General features: G+C 38.5%; 1 protein-coding gene across 2 annotated transcripts in view; it reads right to left on the reverse strand.

Moving 5' to 3' along the window:
• LOC101711512 (histone acetyltransferase p300) overlaps window positions 1-26631 on the reverse strand; it is a 79535-nt gene that overhangs the window by 30484 nt on the left and 22420 nt on the right. Inside the window, exons 3-12 of one of the 2 annotated variants that reach the window (XM_004845532.4) lie at window positions 22818-22994; window positions 21151-21412; window positions 19999-20112; window positions 13498-13743; window positions 8637-8730; window positions 7905-8042; window positions 5153-5270; window positions 4082-4256; window positions 1258-1335; window positions 701-810 (exon numbers count right to left, since the gene is read on the reverse strand). In XM_004845532.4, coding sequence (XP_004845589.2) covers window positions 701-810; window positions 1258-1335; window positions 4082-4256; window positions 5153-5270; window positions 7905-8042; window positions 8637-8730; window positions 13498-13743; window positions 19999-20112; window positions 21151-21412; window positions 22818-22994 — 1512 coding nt within the window. The remainder of the gene's footprint in view (window positions 1-700; window positions 811-1257; window positions 1336-4081; window positions 4257-5152; window positions 5271-7904; window positions 8043-8636; window positions 8731-13497; window positions 13744-19998; window positions 20113-21150; window positions 21413-22817; window positions 22995-26631) is intronic. The other variant, XM_004845533.4, reaches the window with a different exon arrangement.

Raw genomic sequence — 26631 nt, forward strand, 5'->3', positions numbered from 1 at the left:
GGGGATTGAACTTGGGACCTTGTGCTTGCGAGGCAGGCGCTGGAACCACTGAGCTAAATCCCCGGCCCTTTTGAGACAGTCTTGCTATGTAGTTCAGGCTGGCCTCAGAGTGATCCTCCTGCCTCAGCCCTGAGTGCTGGGATTACAGGAATGCACCACCCATCAAGTCTTGAATCCACTTAAAACTTTTTGCACTGTTATCCAAGCTTCAAGTTTTTGTCCACATAGCACTTCAATTTACTGTAATTTAACCAGAATGAATTCCCAATGTGTATGATATGGCCATTTTTTTCAAAATACAAATATATACTACCACATTTGTAACATGTATTTTCAGGTTATATCCTCATAGTACCCCAGTAATCAGTTACGACAAATTTCTAAAAATTATATGTAAGAATTACAGGTATGCACCACTACACTTGGCTTTAGTTCATTGTTGTATATAATTTAGTTCTTGCCATTCCATTTCTTTTCAATACTGCAACTATTTATTTTTATCCCAAAAACATGCATCACTTAATCATCTCTATTATTAAAGGTTAATTGCACAGAATTGAAGAATATGGTCTTACAGACTGTTTAAAAGAAGTGAGAATTTTTGTTTATGAGGTAGAAACAAAAATTATTCTTAATAACTTTTGAAAAGGATTTTATTAGGTAGAAGTCAAATAGATTGCCCAACGAAATCAAAACTAACCGGATTGAGAGCACCAGGCTGAGCTAACTGTCCATGGTGCTGAAGAGGAGAGGTTTGCCGGGGGCCAATGGGTGGCTGGGGCATACTCATCGGGCCAAACTGATTCAAACCTGTGAAGACAAACAAAATATTACCTCTGAATGCCTTCATGGAACCAGAGAACAAGATAAAAGTTTTTATATATGATTCTACATCATTTTCTGGATTAACAATGTAATCTGCTTTCAACTTTGTAAGAATTAACAAATTTGTTTCACAGCAGTTTTAAACAAAGACATCATATATAACTAACATGGTCTCTGAACTAATTCTACAACTGTCTTTAAATGCTTTCCTGATCATTTACTGTAATATACCCTTTGACCTGTCAGCTAACTAATTCTTTAGCCTCTCTTCCTCTGTGGACTTCAACTCAGAGGTTTTCTAATTTCTCAATCAGGTAATTATGATACTTGCTGCTGGCAGAAAGCAGGAATTGATGAGGCAAGTACAGTTTGTTTGGCAGGTAGTATACCAGGGACTGTTAAAAATGATCACAAATTTCATTCACAATTTACCAGGTTGTGGAGTTATCCGAGGCATTATCTGGTTTGGCACACTGCCACGGATCATAGCTGGATCAGGCAGAGGACCATCTGGAGTGGAAAAGAGAAATGATTTAAAAAGTATCCATGCCAACCACCCTTTGCAGAAAGACAACAAAAACCTATAAGATATCATTAAGTAAGGCCAGAGGGATTTGGCTCAGTGGCACTGTGCCTGCCTCGCAAGCACATGGTCCTGAGTTCGATCTCTAGTACCAAAAAAAAAAAAAAATCATTAAGTAGCTTGAAGAATCCAGCCTGAATCTCAAACAGAATAAAGCTCTGAGCCAAGTGGTGGTAGACACCTGTAAACCCAGAATTTAGGAGGAGGAACCAGGAGGATCACAACCCAGGGTCAGCCTGGGTTACAATGCAAGAAACTGTCTCAAAAAACCAAAAAGAATAAAGTTCTAACTAGATAGGAGACAGAAACAAAACACCTTGATATGATACTGAACTGTGGTCGCTCTTAAATAAAAATATTTGAAATGAGATTAAAATGGAAATACTATATAAATCCTAATGTCTTCTTGAATTATCTGTAAATTCTCTAGTACAGCAGTTCTAAAAAGGTGTAGAGAAAAATATTTCTACAGCTGAGAAATGAGGAGCCCACAGTGCCTCAGCTCCTCCCTGGCAAGTGCTGAGCATTTGAGCCTCAGGCACACTGGTAGAGACACTCACCAGCTGAGTTTTTTGCGGGGGAGGGGGATAAGGTCTCACTATGTAGTTCAAGCTGACCTCAAACTTGCAGCAATTCCCCTGGCTCAGCCTCCTGAGAAGTGGCATTACAGGCATGCAACACAACACCTGGCTCCCCCGCTCAGTTTAGTAAAAGAGCATTTGAATTCTCAGAGACCCCAAACAGTCTCCACTGATTTGGTTACTTGTTCCTTCATATGTTCCTTAATTCTTTTCTGTTTTCTTGAATATTCTGTATAGTTTAACTTTTTACTTTTCTTTTAAAGCTGTAGGATAAAGTAGGGATTTCATCCTTTAAAAATGTAAGATTTAATACAAGTCAAAGGTAAGCTTAGACCTGCACTATTCAGCTCCACTAATACTCCTGCTTGTAGGGTAACACCATACTGCTTTTACTCTGATAGTAGATCGAGTAAAAAAACCCAAGTATCTCACATATGTCTCCTTAGTGCCTCCTTAGTTACTCTAGCTCAGTAGTGCTGAACCTGCAGCACATGTACTGTAGTGGGCTGTTTTTGGTTCACCATCACTGCTCTAGCTCAATCATGTACTGAAGTAGTTTCCCCAACCTAAGTAATCTTGACTTTCTTTTTTTGTTGGTACCAGGGATCAAACTCAGGACCTTATGTTTGCAAGGCAGGCAGCAGAACCAGAGGTAAATCCCCAGCCCAATCTTGACTTTCTTATCCTGAAATCACTCAGTCATACTCAAAGAGCACATGCTTTTTGCTAGGTGTGATGGTGGATCACTGCAAGTTTCAGTTTGGCCTGAGTTATGTGCCAAGATCTGGTCTCAACAAACACATACCACCCCACCCCCACCAAACAAAAGTCCACACTTTTTTCCTTGCCACTAGTTCTCCATGTACACTATTCCTTCTGCCATAAATGCTGTTCTTCCCAATTAAAAAACAGTACACCTGAGACACTGGCATTAACAAACAAGGTTGATAAATGCCAATGGCGACCAAAAGCTGGGGGTGGTGTCGCACTCCTGTGATCCCAGCACTCGGGATGCTGAGGCAGGAGGATCGCCTCAAATTCGAGGCCAACCTGGGCTACACAGTGAGTTCAGGGCCAGCCTGAACTACAAAGGGAGACCCTGCCTCAAAAAAACAAACAAAAAAAGCCAATGGCAACCAATAGTTCTTCACTTTACTACTTCAAGGACTGAGGGAGATGAATTTCTCAGTCTACCATTAATACACCAATGGCCTAACAGTTTCCGTTGCTGGCTCTGATGGCAATTCCTACAGGTAGTCAGTATTCCCTAACTCAAATACAGACCTTTCCTACTATAGTTTTTCTCACACCATTTAAACCCCTGTGCTCTTCCTCATGACTGTGTCCTACTCCATATTTCACTGCTTAGAATCTAGTAAAGTCAGTGAATGAATAAGGCCATGCAGAATAGTCTTGGCTATCTGGATAATTTATCAAGTCGAAAATGATGCTACACAAGAAGACAAGCAGGCTGTCAAGACCTAATTTTATATGCTTCTAAAAAAGACTTATTAGCTTTGGAATATACTGTATCAAGAAGAAACTGACATTGGAGCAGGATACTGTGTTATGTTTAGGAAGCATTTAAGCCTCTGTGCAACCACTGAACCTGGCTGGCCTAAAACCTCTCTTAGTTGCTTGGCACATGCAAGCCAATGAGTATTGCAGTTGGGCAGGGCAAACCTGTGAGCTATCGGCTTCCAGACGTCACTATTAGAGAAGACTATCGTGAGTTCTAAAAATGATGCCAAATTAATGATTTATATTAGATAATATGTCTAGAAATCTTAAACTGTTCAGTTGCTTTTTATTTTTTAATTAGTGGATGAATTATTTTCTATAAAGAGGCAGAAGGCTATCTAAAAAACCCTAGAGTGAGAGGAAGGGGATGTGAAAAGAATTAAGGTAAGTTTTGTACATGTATCAACTCCCTGCAATGAATGTAATCATTATGTAATACAAACATGTACTAATAAAAATTTTAAAAAAAAGAAAATCCCTCAAATACCTATGGAAGCTTATACAAACAGATGGCTTCAGCTAGAAACTATTTAATAATGTCTCCTATCATAAATATAACAAAACCACTTACTAGAAGCTATTCCTGGTTGTGGCTGTCCCATGTTAGGCCCTGGATTCATAGAAACCGGTACCATGCCTGCAGCATTTGGCATCATGTTCTGTTTCTGTAGTCTGGTCCTTCGTTTTTCTTCTAATTCTTTCTGGATCTTATAGATCTTCTCAGCTAGAAGGTGGTAGTATTCCGCCTTTTTGAATTTTTGAAGTAAAAGAGAGATAAGGCAAGAGGAAGAACTTTCATTGAGTAACAGAAAAATACAAAGACTATTACCTTCATTTAAAAGATGGGGGGGGGGGGCCCCTGGGGATTTAGCTCAGTGTTTCCGCCGCCTGCCCCCGCAAGCGCAAGGACCTGAGTTCGATCCCCGGTACCAAAAATAAAAATAAAAATAAAGTAAAAGACAGGCAGGAAAAAAAAGGTAGGCAGAGCCGGGATTTAGCTCAGTGGCACCATGCCTGCCTTGCAAGCACAAGGTTCTGAGTTCGATCCCCATTACCAAAAAACAAAACAAATAAAAGGTAGGCAGAAACTAAAAGGGGGAAAAAATGTATCTTTTTAGAACATTCCAAAATTAAACTCATGTATGACATGATCATACGACCAGCAGTCTTCCTAGAAACTTACTCAATAAAGCATACCCTCTGAAAAGGTTTACAATACAGACCAGCATTTATAAGACACAGAATATCCTGCATTTCCTAATAGTGCCATTTTACAAAGTTCAACTGATATAGAAAACTGAAATAGTACTTGAGATGAAAATATCAAGTAGTTGATTCACCGTATTTAAGAGAAAATACTGTACCTCAGAGCTACTAACAGCTCAGCCAATTTTAAAGTTGACAGAAGGACAACTTAGGTAATGTGCCATGCAAATGCACTTTATCAAGAGGAAAAATACAAGATTCTTGACGACATACATTGAAGAATCCCTTTGCTACCTTATCTGTAGTCAGTAACAAAAAAAATAGCTAAAGAGAGTCCTTCTCCGAAGTACAATATTTGCTATCATGTTACAGAGGATGAGTAAATTAAATAACCACAACTGTGACTATCAACAAATAAGAAAAACCAGATGCTCACTCGATTATTTGCAGATTCATACATGTCCCCTTCCACTTTGCGAGCATAGGCAACCAGGTTTTCCATCCGTCTGTCTTTTAATGCAGCAGGGTCCGGAGTAGGAAATATGGCTTGAACACTGGGAATAGAATACCCCACCACTGTAATACCATGTCAGCTTTTCATTCGTGTCATCAAGATGTACACTCCTTTAAATATTTTCCTAATTAATGTTTGCCCATTATAACACAGTGTGAAAAAAAATTATTCATATACTGCCAGGAATTATTACATCAAAATTATTTTTGTAATAGACCAAGGGTTTTTCCTGATTATGAGAAATGACTCCATAAAAACACTCTTATGGTCCTTGTTACTCTACATGGAGAGCAAAATATTATATGGCACTACTTCAAGAGAGAAAACCTGGCCTTGATCATGATTCAAAGGGCTTTAGATTCTTCTTTTCTCTTGGGTACCAGGGATCAAACTCGGGACCCTGAGCTTGAGAGGCAGGCAGGCAGCAGAACCACTGAGCTAAATCCCCGGCCCTTTTTTTGCTCCTAAGTTTATTCAGCTTTTTAAATAAAATTCAGTAACTACTCCAAAGTTTTAAAACACAAACTTGAGATAGAGGAAGAAAAAGGTAGGGTTCTGGCTAGTTTCCAACACTCTAGGAATTCCCTACAGAATGTTTTTCTTTCTAAGACTGAAAAATGTGATTTTTAGCTGCGTGTGGAAATACACATCTACATTCCCAGCACCGGGGAGGATGAAGCAGGAGGCTTGGGTACACAGTCAATAGCACTACTACAACGGTGACACCATAACTCAAAATAAGTTTGTTTTTTTGAGGGAGTGGGATTTGAGACAGGGTCTCTCTGTATAGTTTAGGGGGGCCTCAAACTCATGCCAATCATCCTCCCTCAATCTCCTGAGTGCTGAAACTATAGGCATGTGCCACCAAGCCTGGCAAAAAGTAATTTTTTTTTAAGGTGGTAAATTTATTCAGATTCATCATGTTCAGCTACATAATACCTGAAGGAACCAGACTGAGAAGATTAAGATAACTAGAGTTGGGAGAAAATTTGCAACCATAGAACAATCTTTTACTGTTAAATCAGATGATTAATCCCAAATAATCTACCTTCTCTTTTAAATAAAAGATATTTATCCAAAGTAACAGTGTGGTTATTCTGTGTTTCATTAAACCAGAGCTCTTCCCTTATCAAATTCCATTAACAGTGCTAACATTTCAGAACTTGTGAATGAAGCTGAGGAATATTTTAATATAAAAGGAAAGTAAGACAACATAAGGCAAGTCTCATGATTGCCAAGACGAGGAAAAAATATGAATGGAGCCATGTGTGGTGGCCCACACCTATAATCCTAACACTCTGGGAGGCTGAGACAGGAGAATAAAAAGTAGAAGCCCAGCCTGGGCAAGTGAGAGCAAATCTCAAAATAAAATTAAGAGAGAAGGAGAGAGAAAGAGAAAGAGGGGGAAAGAGGGAGAGAGAGAGAGCACGTGCACACACATGGAGGTTTTGCTATTGAAGTGAAAAAATTATTTCTTCTCTAAGAAAAAAATGTTCCATGTTGTGTAAAGGGCAAACTCAAATCAGCAAGATGTACTCTCTGCCTTTAAGATTGGGGCATATGGCTGGGGATTTAGCTCAGTGGTTTCGTCGCCTGCTGCAAAAGCGCAAGGACCCGAGTTCAATCCCCAGTACCAAAAAAAAAAAAAAAAAAAAAAGAATTCTGGGTCAGGGATTTAGCTCAGTGGTTCCATCGCCTGCCTCGCCAGTGCAAGGACCCGAGTTCAGTCCCTGGTACCAAAAAAAAAAAAAGATTGGGGCATATGACACTTTATTAATCTGTAGATCTCCCTCACCTCTATCTGACAAGAACTCTGTAAATTAAGTAAGATGGGCCAGGGATTTAGCTCAGTGGTGCCGCCACCAGCCTCCTACACCTCACAAGCACAAGGTCCCAAGTTCGATCCCCTAGTACCAAAAAAAAAAAAAAAAAAAAAGATGGCGTTTACAAAGAGGAGTAACTGCCATGTATCAACTTCCCAACAAACAGTGTAGAAGGTTTTTCAAAAACTACTGTGAATGCATAAGGAAAACCAAAGATTCAACTTGTCAACATAATAAACTACCAGGACTAACAAAAAAATATCCTTCCTATCCTATTTTTGAAGAGCTGAGGCCTAATTTTTCTTATCAAATGTAAGCTGTGCAAGACAAAGACATTAAAATGAACAATTTAAAATTTATTAATTATTGGCAATAGCCAGAATAGTTGATGTGATATCAAAGTTGGAAGATTCTTATAAATGATAGTGAAAAGAAAAGTTGAGAAGCAGCAGCAAAAATGACCTAAGAGCAGAGTTATCAACATCTACAGCCAGAAAAATCAATAATAGTCTTTTGGTTGTTAAATGCCTAGTAGATTGGAAGCATGACATTTTTATGGTTGTTGCTGTTGTGCTTCTGGGGACTGAACTCAGGGCCTCTGCACTGAGCTACATCCCCACTTTTTTTTTTTTTGGTACCGGGGATGGAACTCGGGTCCTTGCACTTACGAGGAGGTGGCAGGCTCAGTCCTTTTTAAAGACAGGGTCTCACTAAATCATTCAGTTGACCAGGCTGGCCTGGGTTTGAACTTGCATCCTCTTGCCTCCCAAGTAGCTGGGATTACAGGTGTGTGATGCCACACCCATATACAACAACTCTTACCAATGAGACATGTCCACAATCTTACTTACAGTTTGTGAACAAGATGATTTCGAAGATCCTGAGTAATATCTTCATGCCACTGTTTCCTAATTCCAGTACTGGATGGCTGAGCTGCTGTTGGCATAGGGCCCAGGGAGGCAACACTGGCATTTTCATTCATCATTGGGCTTCAAAAAGTAACCAAAACAAAAGAAAAACAAAACCCAAACAAAAAACCCAAAACAAATGAACAAACAAGACAAAACAAAAGGCATAAAATAGTTTTAGTGAAGGGCAGAAGAAAGAGCTCATCAATTACTGCTGAGAGTTATACCGCCATGGGTCCAAAACTCTATAGGAAGTCCATATATGTATGTATGTATGTATATGTATGTGTGTATGTGTGTGTGGTTACACTGTATTTGTACCTGTATAAGGGAAAAGTTACATGTGATATAGAATGAAGGATGGAGAATTGTATTTGAAAAACTAGAAACTGTGTCATCAGACTAAGGTGTCACTTGGGTGTAACCTTATCTCAGGGAACACTGTGAATAATGAGGTTTAGGATAAAAGAAACATTTTATACAACTGCCATCTTGCAACTTCCTACTGTATTTGGAAAAGTTATTTATCTCACTTAACTGATATAATTTCTAGTAATATGACAGAATATTGATATTCTTTATTCATAAAGATTATCTTCAAATCAAGAAAACTAAGAACTCAAAGAATTTTTAGTATTTAAAATGTGACTCAGTACAAACCAATTTAAAACTTACCTTTGAGAATTTATGGCTGAATGCAACATTGAGTCAGAAAGAAGATTCGGTGTTTGAACCCCTACACCACCGTTTACTCCCATAGGACTAGCACCTAAGTCAAAACAAAGCAAAATAACAAAAGACAAAAATGAATAAAATGAGCCATACAATAAACATCATAATGTCAGTAATTATTAGCAACACAATTAACTACATAAAGATGAATACATGAGGTATCCTTACAAACCAATAAAGAAAAAGTGAACAATTCAATAGGAAAGGAATGGGCAATTCACAGAAATTCAGAAAACGAAATAAAACAGCTTTTAAAAATTGTGAAAGTGTTCAACTGTACCTACACTTAAATTTTAAACAACTTTTTTTTTGTTTGGGGTTTTTTGTACTGGAGATCAAACTGGGGACCTTGCGCTTTGGAGGCAGTTGGTGTGAAACAATTTTTTTTTTTTTTTTGGTACGGGGATCAAACTTGGGACCTTGGGACCTTGCTACCTTGCACTTGTGAACCACTGAGCTAAATCTCAGGCCCAAAACAATGTATTTTTAATGTCTCAAATTGTCAGAACTGGGGCCCTGGGATTTAGTTGAGTGGTTTCACCGCCTGCTGCGCAAGTGGCAAGGACCCGAGTTTGATCCCCAGTACCAAAAAAAAAAAAAATTTGTCAGAACTTTTAGTAGTTAATATTCTAAAACCATGCATTGCCAAGAGTGAGAGGAAAAAAACACTAAATCCAAATGCAGCTGTGCACACTGAGAAACTTGGGAGGACTACTCTGGCAAGTACTAATACATAAAAACTCAAAACCCTCATGGCACATATTCTTTGACGCAGAATTTTCTACTTCTGACAATTTGTCTAATAATTATGTGTTAAAAAGCAAAGAAAAGGCCAGGGATTTAGCTCAGTGGTTCCACTGCCTGCTGTGTAAGCGCAAGGACCCGAGTTCGATCCCTGGTACCAAAAAAAAAAAAGAAAAACCAAACTGATCACAGACACAGGTTTCATAAGCACAGAAATTTTACATAAGGACATGGGAAAAAAACTGAGTGACCCCCCACCCCCCGTGCATAAGGAGTGTTTGGGTTAAAGAAAAAGATGTTTTATTGAATATACCTTTAAAATGGCCTGAATAACTGGGGATTTAGCTCAGTGGCACTGTGCCTGCCTCAAAAGTGCAAGGCCCTGAGTTTGATGTGTGGGGGGGGGCGGAGGGGTGGAGGCAGCAGCTGAATTTCTATGCATATATATTAATTTTTACTCTGAAGAATTTTTTGAATACTTCAGGAACACCGAACAACAACATTCACAGTAGACCAGATTTTCATGTAAAACTTTTTTTGACACACACAACAAAACTTCCCACTAAAACGAAAAGAGGTAATTGGTAAGATCAGTAAATAATATTTAATGAAGAGAAAAACTGTGGCCTTGCTTCACTATACTCCCTAAACACTTAGGCAGAACCTTCCTTCTGATATCATTCAGGCTGGCCATCTATAAAGTGTATGCTAAACTGGGCCAGGGATTTAGCTCAGGGGTTTCACCACCTGCTGCGCAAGCGGCAAGGACCCAAGTTCAATGCCCTGTACCAAAAAAACAAACAAAAAAACCCACTTATACCTATAAAGTGTATGCTAAATCAAAAACAACACACTGACACACATTTTTTAAAAAAACATCCAAGGCTGGGGATTTAGCTCAGTGGTGCCGCCACCTGCCTCGCAAGCACAAGGTTCCAAGTTCGATCCCCGGTACCAAAACAACAAAGAATCCGTAAGACAATATAAATAAAAAGTAGTTGCCAGAAGTGGTCATTTCTGAAATAGAACTGTGCTGTCCTTAATTCTGTATTTGTCACCGTACACACTTTACGTACAGCTAATGTCTTTATAGAAAATTATGCACATAACATGGATGTTTTAGTGACGGCAAGTACAATGTAGTACATGTAATGAGGTAAAAGAAATGTTATAACACTATGTATGAATGTGCTCATGTGCTGCTTTTTGATGGCACATGAACAAACACAGCACATTCCCTCCATATTCTCTAGGTTCATTTAACATTGGCTTCAAGGAACAGGTCAGTCATAAGGCTTTAGGGCCCCCCTTTCCACCACGATGCTGTAAAATTTAATATAAGTATATATAGACTAAATACCATGTCATGTGTGCTTACAAAAATGTTCTCAATGACTTTATACAAAAACTATTAAACAATGGGCCAGGGATTTAGCTCAGTGGTTTCACCGCCTGCTGTGCAAGCGCAAGGACCCGATTTCTATCACTGGTACCAAAAAAAAAAAAAAAAAAAACTACTAAATGAAAAACTACACATGTACATATTGGCAATTACTAAAGATCCTAAGGGTGAGCATCACTTGGATTACAAGAATGTAGGTAATTAGACATTATTGGCAATACGGAAGAATCAGTAGAGGGAGAAAAAGATTAAAAACAATTCATGGGCCTGCGATTTAGCTCAGTAGTTCCGCCACCTGCCTTGCAAGCGCAAGGTTATGAGTTAAATCCCCAGTACGTAAAAAAAAAAAAAAAAAAATTAAACATCTCAATGTACTTCAGGGTACAAGTGGAGACTGTACATTCATTGAATAAATTTCACAGGTTTGCCTACTGATAGGGTCATTTGGTTTTTCTGGGTCTGATTTTTTTGAGTTTCTTTATACAGTATATTCTAGATATCAGTCCTCTACCAGAAGAGTGGCTGGCCAAAAAAACCTACCCCCATTCCAAAGGCTGCTTCTTCACTCTTGTTAACAAGATTGTTTCCTTTGCAGTGCAGAAGCCTTTTAATTTAATATAATCCCGTCTGCTATTTCTTGTGCTACTAGAGTTCTGCTCAAGAAGTCTTTACCTATGCCTGTGTCTTCAAGTGTTTTCTCTATTTATCTTCTAGCAGGTTCAGTACTTCTGTATCTAGGTCTTTGATCCATTTTTATTTGATTTTAGTATAGGGTGAGAGATACAGTGTAGATTCATTCATCTGCTCAGGGATAATCAGAGTTTTCCCATCAAAATTTTTTAAAGAGACTATCCTTTCTTCATATGGTTTTAGCCCATTCTCAAAAATCAGACAGCTAAACACTTGAGGAATTGTCGTCCATATTCTATTTTTGCCTCTCCTAGGTATTCTTCCCAGAGTTTAAGACATCATTCTTGAGAAATATATACACATCCATATTTATAGTAGCTGAATCCACAACTGTGGAAGCAGCCTAAGCTAGCCTCAAACTCAAGGAGATTCTCCTGCCTCAGCCTCCCAAGTGCTGGCATTACAGGCATGAACCATCATAAACACATTTTAAAAGGGGGTTGATAAAAAAGGAAAAATACTCCATAAGTACTTGCTTCAGGTTATATGAGAACCAACAAAAAAAGGATGTTAAAGGTAAAAGCAGAGTCATGCAATTTCAAAAACCAGACATCTAGATGTGATCTAACACAATCAAAGAAATATAGTATTTTAAAGGATCTGGCTCAAAATGATAATTATTACCTACAAAGGTATTTATTATTAACTAAAGAACAAGAAACAGGGCTGACTCATCTTTAATCAAGAGGATGCAGCATCAGTCCCCCTCCCCAAACTGATATATGAACCTCAGTGTCAAGAATCAGAAGTTCCAGGTGGTTACCTTGCACTGCAGAGCTGAAATTATGGAAGTAAAAATCAATACTGACTGTACTTTTGTTAGTAAAAAGAAAGAGGGAGGAGAAAAATGCCCTGAACATTAATCCACGAAGTAACAATGGAGCCGCTGAATACATCAGAGGAAAAGAGCAAAAGGAAAAAAAAGTAAAACAGCAGGGTTGGGGGGCAATTCAGTGGCAGCCTGCTGCCTGGCATGCATGGGGCCATGGGTTCCATCCCCAGCACACACACAAAAAAGTGAGTAGCAGCACACACACACACACAAAACAAAAACAAAAATGGCGGCAGGGATTTAACTCAGTGGCACCTCAACTGCCTTGCAAGCTCAAGGTTTTAATCCATGAAATTGAGTGGGGGGCTAAGGGAAACAAAGCTTTTGTACATAAGGAGGGGAGGGGGATTTGGGGGAATGGAGTCAAATAAAATTTATTTAAAAAAAAAAAAACCCTGAAAGCCTAAGGCTTCCTGCAAATGTTAATGGAAAGGTGTAAACAGATCTCCCAGAGAAAAGTGTGCTGGCTAATTTCACCTCAGACTGCTCTCTGGCCACAAGAGGACATCACCACCAACAATCCCAGAACGAAATACAAAGCCAAAGACCTCACAGTTGCTTAACATCAACCTAAACACAATGGCTTAGATGTTTAACTGCCTGACACCAAAGAGTTACTCATGGGCCAAAGCTCTTTTTATTACAGACAGAGCAGGAAATAAGTCCCAAATCAGGATATTAGCACACTGGCATCTAGAGTAACAGCAACCACTAATTTCTATACATTTCAAGCCCAAACAATACCCCAAGCCAAACACAACAATTCCTTTTGAACAGTTTAAAACTGCCCCCCACCAAAATAACTGGAAATCTTAATGTCCATTTGTAAGAGATCATTGTTTATGATCATTAAAGAATGTACAGGATATGGAACACAAAAGATGTTCACGTTATTAAAGTTACAGAATACATGGGATCTCATTTCTAGAAATTTAAATTCACATATGCAAAAAATGATAAAAAGGATATATAATCCATATACCAGTGGCCATTATCTCTAGTATGTGGATTATAAAAGTGCATTTTATGCTACAATTTAAATAATCATATAACAAATACATGGAAAGAAGTAAAATAAAATTACATTTGTATACACAACTGATATCCCCTCTGTTACCAGAAGACCCCCCACTTACTCATGCTGTTCATGGGCCGGATGCCTTGGGGAGACTGCCCAGATTGCTGATTCTGCTGGTTCTTCGCCTGCACCTGGGGTTGAGGCTGCATCTGGTTTCCTGAATAGGTCAGTCCAAGAGCTGCATAGGCTCTTTCTATTGAGCTGGGATCAATCTGACTAACAGTGCTGAGGCTAGGGGTAGACTGTTGACCCACCCCTAGAGAGCTGGGGTTTCCAAGCCCAACTGGTGCTCCAGTCAAAATCGCTAGAGAAAACAAAAGGCATGGTATTACAATATTAAAGATGCTGAGAGCCATGATAAAAAAAAAAAAACCTACAGGGTCAAGGATTTAGCTCAGTGGTTTTGCCACCTGCTGCACAAGTGCAAGGACCCGAGTTCGATCCCCGGTACCAAAAAAACTACACCAATAGTCAAGAGTCCAGAAATTCAACACAAGAATAGAATATTAAAAGCTGTTAGAGAAAGAAACAAATTACCTATAAAGGAAAGCCCACCAGAATCAGAGGATGAAAAAAAAAAACAAAAAAAGAATCACAGGACACTTCTAAACACAAACCCTAGAGTTAAGGGGAGCTTGAAGTATTTCAAGACCTAAAAGATGACCATCTCTAACCTAGATTGATGTACCCTGCCAAACTACCTTTCAAAACTGATGGAGAAATAAGGCACTTCCATGACAAAGAACGCCTGAAAAATATCATGATCACCAAACCAGCACTCCAAAATATTCTGAAGGACTTTCTAGAAAGAACTATCAAGGACTACAACTCCATGAACCCCAACACAATGAATCCACCAGGCAAGACAAGTAATTAAACGGCGGGGGGGGGGGGGGGACACACGGACACGACGGCACACACCAACAACAGGAAAATAACACGACAAGGATAAGTCAATACAAATCAGTTATAACCATCAATGTAAATGGTCTCAATTCATCAATCAAAAGAAACAGACTGACAGAACGGAAGAAGCAAGATCCAACAATATGCTGCATACAAGAAACACATTCAATTAAAAAAGAAATTCATAAGACTGAAGTCAAAAGGATGGAAACAAAATAATCCATACGACAGGAACCTGGAAAAAAGCAGGGGTAGCTATTCTATTTGCAAAGTGGATTCCAAGCCAAGCCTGATGAAGAGAAACAAAGGTCACTACATCCTTGTAAAGGGAACAATCCAAGAGGAAGAGATAACAATAATAAATATGCACCAAACACCAATGCACTCAACTATATAACACAAATATTAACAGACATAAAATATCAAATATGCACTAATACAATTGTAATGGAGAAACCTCAATACCCTGCTGTCACAAATAAACAGATCAACTAGACAAAAAATCAACAAAGAAATATCAAAGCTGACCCAAACTTTTCAACAAATGGACTTAATAGATGTCCTGAGAGTTTTCCACCCCACGACATGAAAAAAAACCATTCTTCTCAGCTGCACATGGGATGTTCTCCAAAACAGACCACATACTAGCTTGAGAACATGCTTAAGAAAATGCAAAGAAACTGAAATTATGCCATGCATATTATCAGAATGAAATTGGAAATTAATGGCAAAAGAAACCACAAAAACTTCATAAACATATGGAAATTAAATAACACCCTCCCAAACAACCAATGGGTCACAGAAGAAATTAAGACAGTTTCCACAATTATATGATAATGCCAAAACAACATACTGGAACTTATAGGACAAAATGAAAGCAGTCCTAAGAGTAAAATTTATATCAGAAAAACAGAGTAAGCTCAAATAACTTAACATTGAACGTCTAACTTCTACAAAAAGAGGAGTAAGTCAAGCCTAATGCTTGTACCAGGGAGGAAATTATAAAAATCAGAGCAATAGAGACTAAGAAAACAAACAAACAAACAAATCAATGAATCGAAGAGTTGATTCTTTGAAAGATCAAATAAAAATGAGAAGCCCTTAGCTAACCTTATCAAACAAAGGAAAGGAAAAGACTCAAATCCATGCAATTAGAAATGAAAAGGGTGAAAGCACAACAGATCCTGCAGAAATCCAGAAGATCAATACTTACTTCAAGAACCAGTATTCTAATAAGATGGAAAACACAGAAGAAATGAACAGATTCCCAGACACCTATGAATTACCAAAGCTGAATGAAGATATACAAATTCTAAATAAACCAATTATTAGTCATTGAAATTGAAGATATACTTAAAAACCTACCAACAAAGAAAAGCCCAGGTTCTGACAGATTCACTGCTAAATTCTTTAAGAAATTTGCAGAAGATCTAATGCCGCTACTTCTCAAACTCATTAATGAAATTGAAAGGGAAGCAATACTCCCAAATTCATTCCTGGAAGCAAGCATTACCCTGATACCAAAATCAGAGAAGGATCCAAACAAAAAAGAGAACTACAGGCCTACCTCCCTAACGAACATAGATGCAAATATCCTCAGTAAGATACTGGCAAACAGAATGCAGCAAATCATCAAGAAGATTATACACCATGACTAAGCAGGATTCATCCCAGGGATGCAGGGATGGTTCAACATACGCAATTCAATAAGTGTAATACACTATATTAACAAAGCCAAAGACAAAAACCACATAATCATCTCAATAGATGCAGAAAAAGCATTTGACAAAGTACAACACCCATTCATGATAAAAATAAAACCCTTCAGAAAACTGGAAATACATGGTCTTTATATCTCAAACTGATATAGCCATCTATGACAAACCAACAGCCAACATCATACGAAATGGACAAAAACTGAAAGCTTTTCACTCTAAATCAACAATATTACTACTCTTATTCAATATAATTCTGGAAACATTAGCAAGAGCAATTAGACAAGAGAAAGAAATAAAAAGAAGGATAGAAAAGGAAGAAGTTAAATCATCATTATTTGCAGATGACACGATACTCTACCTAGAAGACCCTAAAAACTCCACCAAAAGACATCTGGATTTAATAACCAAATTCAATAGCTTAGCTGGATACAAAGTCAACAGCATTCCTGTACACAAATAACAACTCGGGCCGGGGATTTAGCTCGGTGGTTTTGCCGCCTACTGCACAAGTACAAGGACCTGAGTTCGATCCCCAGCACCAAAAACAAAAAACAAAAAAACCCAAATAACAAACTCACTGCAAGAGAAATCAGGGAAACAACAACACCTTTCACAATAGCATCCAAAAAACTGAAATACCCGGGAATCCATCTAATGAAGAAAGTAAAAGACCTCTGCATGGAAAAACTACCGTACTCTGAAAAAGAAGATCAAAGAGCTTATCAGAAAATGGAAAGATACCCCTTGTTGTTGGGTAGGAAGAACTAATATAGTGAAAATGGCCATACTTCAAAAATTATTGTACAGGGCCAGGGATTTAGCTCAGTGGTGCTGCTGCCTGCCTTGCAAGTGCAAGGTTCCCAAGTTCCATCCCCAGTCCAAAAAAAAAAAAAAAAACCCAAAAAAAACCTATCCCACAGAATTAGAGAAAACCCTAAAATTCATTTGGAACCAGCATAGACCTAGAACAGCAAAACCAATTCTGGGCAACAAAGGCAAGGCAGAGGGCATCACAATCCTTGACCTGAAATTATACTACAAAGCAACTGTGATAAAAACAGCAAGGTACTGGCAAAAAAAGAAAAAAGCAGACCCTAGGATCAATGGTACAGACTAGGAGATGCAGGAACAACTCCAGACATATTCAGACAACTTATCTGTGATGAAGGAGCCAAACACTTTCACTGGAAGAAAGATAGCCTCCTTTAATAAACAGTGCTGGAAAAACTGGGTCTCCACATGCTGAAGATTAAAAGTAGACCCATTATCTTTCACCATGCACTAAAATTGAAATGGAGCAAAGATCTATATATTAAAACAGAAATAGTAAGTCTGCTGGAAGATAGAATAGGTAGAACTCTTGAAGATATTGGTGTAGGCAAAGGCTTTATGAATAAAACTCTGATCGCACAAAGAAGTATCACAAAGATTCAACCACTAGGATCTCATCTTATTAAAAAGGTTTTGCAAAAGAAACCACACCAAGAGAGTGAGGAGACAACCCACAGTGTGGGAAAAAAATTTTGCCAGCTTTTCCTCCAAAGACTACTGTCTAGAATACAAAAATAATTTTTAAAAAAACCAGACTCCCCAAACGTAAAGATTCAATTCAAAAATGGGCATCTGAGGGCTGGGATTTAGCTCAGAGGTTTTGCCGCCTGCTGCACAAGCGGGAAGGACCCGAGTTCGATCCCTGATACCAAAAATAAATAAATAAAAACCCTCAATCATATTTGCCAGGGATTTAGCTCAGTGGTTTTGCCACCTGCTGCGCAAGCACAAGGACCCGAGTTTGATCCCCGATACCAAAAAAAAAAAAAAAGGGCATCTGAAATAAACAGACACTTATCAGGTGAAGAAGTAGAAATGGCAAATAAATATATGAAAAAATATTCCACATCACTGGTCATTTGAGGATGCAAATTAAAACAATGCTGAGATTCCATCTCACTCCAGAAAGAATGGCTGTTACCAAGAAATCAACCAACAACAAATGCTGGTGGGATGTGGGGAAAAAGGAACCCTTTTCCACTGATGGGAGTGTAGGCTGGTACAACCACTGTTAAAAGTCAGTGTAGAGATTCTTCAAAATATTAAAACTAGAGATTTCATTCGACCCAGCTATTCCCCTTCTTGGTATCTTCCTAAAAGAATTAAAAGCACCATACCATAGCAATACATGCACACCCATATTTACATCACCACAGTTTGTAATAGCTAAACCTTGGAAGCAGCCCAAATACCCATCAACCAATGAATGGATAAAGAAGATGAGGTTTTTTAACACACTGGAGTACTACTCTGCCATAAAGAAGGATGAGCTTTCAGACATTCATAGGTAAATGGATGGACCCTGAGACAATACTCTTAAGTGAAATAAATCATACACATATGTTTAAATATCACATTGCTTTTCTGATGTGAGAAACCAGAAGTGTAAGAACTAAAATGTATAAAAGATGTTGGGAAATGGGAAGAAAATGTTCAAATGAGAAAGGGAACAGGGTGGGGACAAGAAAAAAATAGAAGGAAAAAAATAGAAACAAAGCTCTTGTAAGGTGGGAAAGAGGGGTTGAAGGGAACAGAAAAAAAAAAAAAAGCAAGATGTATCAGGTACACATACCAATTCCCTATGATGAATATTATCATTATGTGTAACTAAAATGTACCAATAAAAAAAAATTAAGTTGCTGAGAAAAAGACTAAGATGTCCTAGTGAATTTCAAAAACCAGAATCTTAAATGAGTATCAAACATCTTTGTAAATGTATTTTGTCTCCTGTTATTCTCTTGAAACAATTTCAACATGCATTTTGGGTGTGGTGGTTGCATGCCTATAATCCTAGCACTCAGGAGGCTGAGTGAACTACATAGCAAGACGCCATCTCAAAAAATAAACAAAATTCTACATGCGGGGAAGATTGAAATGAATCAAGGGCATGAATGATTTTGATCCAGAATACCAAAAAGCCTTCCCACAGACTGTATCAATGTCCCTACCACCACAGTGTGCATACCTTATAGCCAGAGAAACACCGACACCAGGCAGAATCTCTTCTGCCAGTGTGACTGGAGAGAAATGATTAGCTACATCATTATGTAATACTGATCTTTTCTGTGTTTCCTCTAATGAATTATTTCCTATTACCAATTTTCTATCAAGTACTTTGTGATTTCTTTAGGGAATTTAATCTCATTTTCAGATGTTTTACATCTACTTCCAAATTTCTCTTTCAATGGTAAATGCTTAATCTTTTGAGGCTAGAAATGTATTATTACTTATCAATGGCCTTTTCTCTAAGAAAAGCCACTTTCACCCCAAGATCATAAAAATAATCTCAATTGTTTTCTATGTAAATAATTTCAAATCATCTGACTACTTATGATTATTTGTTTTGGGGCTGAGGATTTAGCTCAGTGGTTCTGCTGCCTGCCTCACAAGCGCAAAGACCCGAATTCAATCCCTGGTACCAAAAAAAAAAGATTATAGGTATTAAGTGTAATGAATGAACATTCAGAGTTCCTGACCTTATCAAGCAGTTCAATTCTATGCACTGGGTATGATGAATGGGAAGCAGAAAAGGGGAAAGGAAAACTTTTTTTCAACAAAGTATGACAGTACCAGGTAGGCACAAGAACCTCGTAACATTGAAAAGTACTCTAAAACCTTATCAAATGGCACTGATGAGATTCTCAGAAGACTTTCAACCGGACAGGTGTAGCAGTACACACCTGAAATCCCAGCACTCTAGGAAGCTGAGTTAGGAAGGTGGTGAATTTGAAGTTACCAAGAGCAACTAAGCAAGCTGGTGAGTCCTTGTCCCAAAATAAAAAAAGAGCTGGGGACATATGAAGGTCCTAGGTTCAATATTTATTACCACGGCAAAAAGATCCCCATAAAAAACCAAATTTATTGCAAAAGATTTCGTCACTTACACTGTTGATTTCTCTTATCCCCAGCATTTTTGAGCGGGAGACATACAGGACAATCATGCCTTGTACAGTTCTTCCAGTGTGAAATGATTTGTCGAGAAGATGCACAATGTGCCACTACAAAGAAGAGTTTTTCAGGTTTATTTTTCACGTAAGTAATAGCTACTTTATCACTTAACAAGTGTTACAAATGTATTAACTCATTTCATCTTTATAACAACACTACAAGATGCCTATTAATACTCAGATTCTAAAGTTTAAAAAACAGGCAAAAATGATTTAGTAACTTGTACAAAGCCGGAGTACTCAAAATTGGTTTCAAAATCAGGTAGTCTGGCTCCAGAATCTCCCTTTCCACCACCATGCTCTACAATTTAACCTAAGTATATAACCTAACCTAATTTAAGACTAAGCTAATACCATGACACATACGTTTATAAAAATGTTTTTAACTACTCCATATACAAACTACTAAACTGGATAAAACTGATTGTGTAAAATTGTGTTAAACTAGGTATTTCCCTACCTGGCAATTAACAAACCTTCAATAATATTTAAAAGATGGTATACTGGACCAAATCAACATCAGTGAGGCTCATCACAAAATGGGAGACCTTTACATTTATTCTACCATATCCCTGGCTCACTTACAAAATGATAGTGTCCTATTCTACATCAGGAAATGTTAAAATTTCAGTATCAAGGCTTCTCAAAATAGTTTTATTTAAAACAGCTTTATTCATAATCATCAAAAACTAGATGGGGCCGGGGATTTAGCTCAGTGGCTACGCCATCTGTCTCGAAACCACAAGGACCCGAGTTCAATCCCAGTACCAAAAACTAGATGCAGTGAAGATGTCCTTTATCAGGTGAGTAAACTGTAGTATATTCAATCCAGCATTTTTAGCACTTTACTGGGGTATAAATGATTTTTTTTTTTTTGGTACTGGTTATGGAACTCAGGACCTTGCACTTGCAGGATAGGGGCAGCGCCACTGAGCTAAATCCCCAGCCCTTAAATGATATTCTAAAACCCCGCACAAATTTAAGGTATATATTTTAAATGAATTTGGACATAACATCTATAACCAGTGCACCACCACCACAACCCAAGTACTAAGCAGAGCCATCCCTTCTTGATGCGAGCTCACTCACCTTGGCAGGACTTGCCTGACTGGCAGTGCGTCATGTGGTTCAGGACATTCTTCATTGTACGGCAGTGAGGAAGGTTGCACTGCCTCACCTCCCCATTAGCCTGCTCCCGGCGCTGGCACTTGTGAGCGTGCAGAAGGAGAACAAGCTGCTGCTGAATGAGCTTGCGCTTCTCCGGATCAGCTGTGTGTGCTCCAGAACCCATCCCCTGGGTGACTGGAGTCACCAGGCCTGGCTGCTGGACCTGTGGGGCAGGTTGTTGGCCCTAAGGGGTATAACAATAAAGATACATTTATTTAATAGTAAGTGTCAAGGTATACTATCCCTTAATAGGGATCTGGATATTTTCAATCAAAACTGACTATATGCCAGACTCCAATTTTAATAGGGGCATTAAAACACAAATGATTGCTCCATGAAAAAGCTCAATTTATTAAGATAAATAATAACATTACTGGGCCGGGGATTTAGCTCAGTGGTTTCGCTGCCTGCTGCACAAGCGCAAGGACCTGAGTTCGATCCTCGGTACCAAAAAAATAAAAATAATAATAATAATAACATTACTGATATAATCAAAGTATTTCTGATTAGACAGCTAAATCAAAGCAAAGAAAAGTGCACACTCCAGTAGGAGAGCAAAGAGAGAGGAGTCCAGACTAAGAAGAAACCCCACTTTAGCTTTTAAGGAATAAGACGCCTCTTGGTTGACTCGGCAGAGGCCTTTTAGATGGGTGGAAAAAATATTAAACTCTGGGAGAAATTTGGTTTTTCCGATAAAAATAAGCATTTCTTAAGACAAGGATTCCATGTTTCACTCATCTTTGCATCTCTAATACTTAACAGATTGAAATACAGTCAGTGAACATAAAAAACTTAAAATATTTCACAGAAATAAAATTGCTATAGAACAATTTTTTGAAATGCATAAAAACGACTAAAAACAAGGTTACCTGGCATGATAGTACATACTTAGAATCTCAGCTACTTAGGAGGCTGAGGTGGAGGTGAAAGATCTCAAGTTCCAGGCCAGTCTGGGCAACATAAAGAGACCCTGTCTCAAAATAAAATTTTAGCGTTGCCTAGCATGTGAGGAGCCCTGGGCTCAATCCTTAGACCTATAAAACAAAAAATTCTAACTGTATGTATATGTACGTATTCGTGTGGCCCTGGGAACCAGGAAGCTTTACCACTGAGCTATATTTCTCCACTTTTTTTTTTTTGGTGGGGGTGGGATACAATGTCTCTGAATTGCCCAGGCTGGCCTGGAACTCTTGATCCTCCCACCAAAACCTCCTAAGTGCAGGGATTACTGGGAAATTACTTTGGTGTTGTAGATGCAGTACTTGAGAGCTGAGATCTTTTGCCAGAGTCCTTTACCAAGAGGAGAAAGGCTCCACATCCCTAGGCTTTGGAAATGCTTATCAGCCAAAGATGTTCACTTGCTTCTGTGGAATCAGCCTCCTTTACTGGTCGACAACCACCACAGGGAGCAAAAAAAGCCCATATGAAATTGAAGGAAGATACGCACTTTCTTTCTCACAGGGATCCCCCATTACATGGGCTCCTAGTATAGGCAGATCCCAGAATGTATAGAAGGCATCAAAGCTTAACACAATTCTTTAGTTAAAATGCAGGTTTAAAGGGAAGTCTATAACTGATTGAGTACTTACCATGTTGGGCATTCCCCCACCAGGAACCACCTTTTTGTCCATTGGAAATGGAGATAAGCTATTTGGTAGTGCAGGCTTTGCCTGAATCTGGAGACCAAGGCCACTGGCTCCAATCTGCTGTCCAGAATTCTGAGCATAAGGTGATCCATAAGGGTTGGGGTTGTTCATTATTCCCATCTAAGAGAAAGAAACAAATTAATTTTATTTCCCATATTAGTCCTCACACTGTTATTTCCTTTCCTATTTCAATTTCTAATTCAGAAAGATTACGTTAAAAGAGCCAGGGATTTAGCTCAGTGGTTCCAACGCCTGCCTTGAAAACACAAGGTCCCGAGTTCGATCCCCGGTACCAAAAAAAAAAAAAGATTATGTTAAAAGAAACCCTCTGCTCTCATTAGGAAACAGTGAATAGGGTCAGGAATATAGCTCAGTGGCACAGCACCTGCCTGGCAAGTGCAAGACCTTGAAAGTTTGATTCCTGGTACCAAAAAAAGGAAAAAGAAAACAGTGAATAAAGTATGCCAATGAAAGTGTGTTCAAAATTAAGATCAAGAGAACTGAGGTACAGTAAATTTACAGCTATATTCTATAAATACTCAAGATAAAGTTGTTTTAGAACCATTATAATTATCTTCATGTAACTGTATCTACTAAATAAAATTTGCCATTCATCTCCATTAAAAGGCACACAAGGCACTTTCATTTAATGTATAAACTAAGGCTAATTCAATACTCTTCCATGTGTCATCTAATCCCTAGAGTTGACAAATGAGAAACTAGTTAAATGTATATTCTAATATTTAAGGTAGAAAACTGATGCTTTGGGAAATACTTTTTTTTAAGTTGGAGTGACTGATGACAGGGTGAGTGGAGATTGAGACAGGGTCTTTTCCTTCTTCTTTTTTTGGTTTTTTGAGAAAAGGTCTTGCAATGTAGTTCAGCCTGGCCTTGAATTCATTATGCAGCCCAGGCTGGCCTCAAACTCAGGCAATCCTACTGCCTCAGCCTCCCAAGTGCTGGGATTACAGGCGTGCAACCACCACGCCCAGCTGAGACAGGGTCTTGCTAGGTAATCTATGCTGGCATCAAATTCACTATGTAGCCCAGACTCATGATCCTGCTTCAGCCTCTCAAGTGCTGGGATTACAGGTATGCACCACCACACCCAGGTAATAATCTTTTTTCAACCTCTGAATCAGAATCCTTTAGATACAGCAAGCAAAACTACACCATTCCTTGTTATCCTATAAAACTACCTACTCTTGGGCCGGGGATTTAGCTCAGTGGTTTTGCCAGCTGCTACGCAAGCGTAGGGACCGGAGTTCGATCCCCAGTACCAAAAAAAACAAAACAAAACAAAACAAAAACTACCTACTCTACTCATTAAGTTTGTGTTTGACCTTTAAAATAACTTGGATTTCCAACTCTTATAAACTTTATAAAAAAGGTTCTTTTTTCTGTATTTATGTTAGGTTCACCTGGAGCCATCATATTATATAAGATTAGCTAAGGGGCATGGATTTAGCTCAGTGGTTCCCCCACCTGCCTCACAACTGCAAGGTCCCAAGTTCGGTCCCCAGCACCAAAAAAAAAAAAAAATTTTTTTTAAGTTTATAAAAAAAAGATTAACTGAAAATAATTATTTAATAACTCTAAAGGTAAATGTTTAATTGGGTATGGTGGTGCACACCTACAATCCCCACACTCTGGGAGGCTGACGCAGGATGATCACAAGTTCAAGTCTTGCCTGAGCAGTTCAGCAACTTAGTGAGACCCCGATTCAAAATTTTTTATAAAAGAGTAATTTTTCCAGGGATTTAGCTCAGTGGTTTTGTCGCCTGCTGCGCAAACGCAAGAACCTGAGTTCAATCCCCGGTACCAAAAAAAAAAAAGAATAATTTTTAAAAAGGGCTAGGTGGGCTGGGGATTTAGCTCAGTGGCACTGCGCCTGCCTTGTAAGTGCAAGGTCCTGAGTTTGATTCCCCAGTACCAAAAATTAAAAAAAATAAAAATAAAAAGGGCTAGGTATGTAGCTCAGTATGAGGTCCTAGATTCCCCAGTACTTCAAGGGGAGAAAAAAAAAAAAGCCAAATGTTTTGTTGGTAACAGTGATGAAACTTATAGTTAGGGGAGGAAAGCGTTTGTGGAAATCTAGGTAACTATTTAAAAACTAGTTTAGGTGGTGCACACTAGTTTAGGTGTGGTGGTGCACAGGACCAGCATGAACTACATCATAAGACTCTGTTTCAAAAAACAAAAAATTGGGCCAGGGATTTAGCTCAGTGGTTCTGGCGCCTGCCTCACAAGCGCAAGGTCCCGAGTTCGATCCCCGGTACCAAAAAAAATCAAAAAACAAAAAATAAATAAAGTTTGAAGAATTAAACTGGTGTCAGCTCTTTCCTTTAAAGTTAGAAGCCACTCTCTCCCTCCCACCTAATATAGGATCTTGACTGTAAGTCAATCAACTCCTGCATAGAACAAGTACTCAGAATGCTATAGCTACTGCCCAATCAGAAAGGAGTCATACCAGAAATCTACTCATCTCTGCCAGACTCAATCCTATCAGAATCTTTCAATTCTATCTCAGAACACATACTTGTGTATCCCTGCCCCTTGTCTCTTTCTTAATCCAATCTCATCCGTACCCATTAATAAGGTGGGAGGGATGACAGACTTTTGAATTTTTGAAGTTTTTGTTTTTTGAGGCAGGGTCTCACTATGTGTTTCAGGCTGGCATTGAACTCACTATGTAGCTCAGGCTGGCCTCCAACTGCTGACGATCCTCCTGCGTCACCCTCCTGAGTACTGGGATTACAGGTGTATACCATGCCCAGACACTTCTGCAAATCTGAAAGCATCATGCTTTGGAGCCTCTAGTATTTGCCTTAAAACTGTCCATTTTCCTACAACAGAGTAGTGGCACACTTTCTTTCCCATTTCACTCCTGATGCTAACCTATAAAGGAAATAAATACTACTCTCACAGAGACATAATTAATTTTCCTTTTCTTTTGCTTACTTAGGTAGTACCTCCATAACGAAGAACCATCTGTAGAGTCTACTCATCCTTTTCATTTCAATTGCTGCAACTTTTGTGAACCATCTGTCCATTTGTCTAGTTACACAGCTCTTTTTCCTACCTTGCCACCCAAGTATTCATACCTCTATTCATAATACAATTTAAGTGATAAAATGATTTGTTAAAAGGGGAAGTTAATGTACCAACTCCCCATGATGAATGTAATTATGTAACACAAACATGTATTAATAAAATTTTTAAACTATATTTAAAAAACTAATTTTTTAAAAACATGTACCTCTAATGCAGGCAGACTATGTACACAAGGGAAAGAACTTCAATTCATTTATCTTTGTAGCCTTCTCATCTAGACACCCTAAAATCTCATACCTTACTCAGGAAAATAGAAAATAAAAAAAGGGCACAAAATAAATTACATGAACCTCTACAAATAAAATTCAGTTCTTTAAAACATAAGCAGTATCTATACTCTACAAATTTATATAAACATAACCATGATCTGCATGTGATGAAAAGGCAGAAAAACTAAACACTTGCATTTTCAGATGAAATTAGACAGACCTGTCATTAATAAAGCACTAAGGCAGTGCCTGCCTCGCAAGCGCAAGGTTCCGAGTTCGATCCTCGATGCCAAAAAAATTTTAAAAAACAAAACAAAACAAAACAAAAAAATGCACTAAGGGACTGGGAATTTAGCTCAGTGGTTTCGCCGCCTGCTGAACAAGCACAAGGACCTAAGCTCAATCCCCAGTACCAAAAAAATAACAATAATGCA

The sequence above is a fragment of the Heterocephalus glaber genome, unplaced genomic scaffold (genome assembly GCF_053883595.1).
Source record: "Heterocephalus glaber isolate CG9 unplaced genomic scaffold, H.glaber_assembly_v1.0 deba00001444, whole genome shotgun sequence".
Taxonomy (NCBI): domain Eukaryota; kingdom Metazoa; phylum Chordata; class Mammalia; order Rodentia; family Bathyergidae; genus Heterocephalus; species Heterocephalus glaber.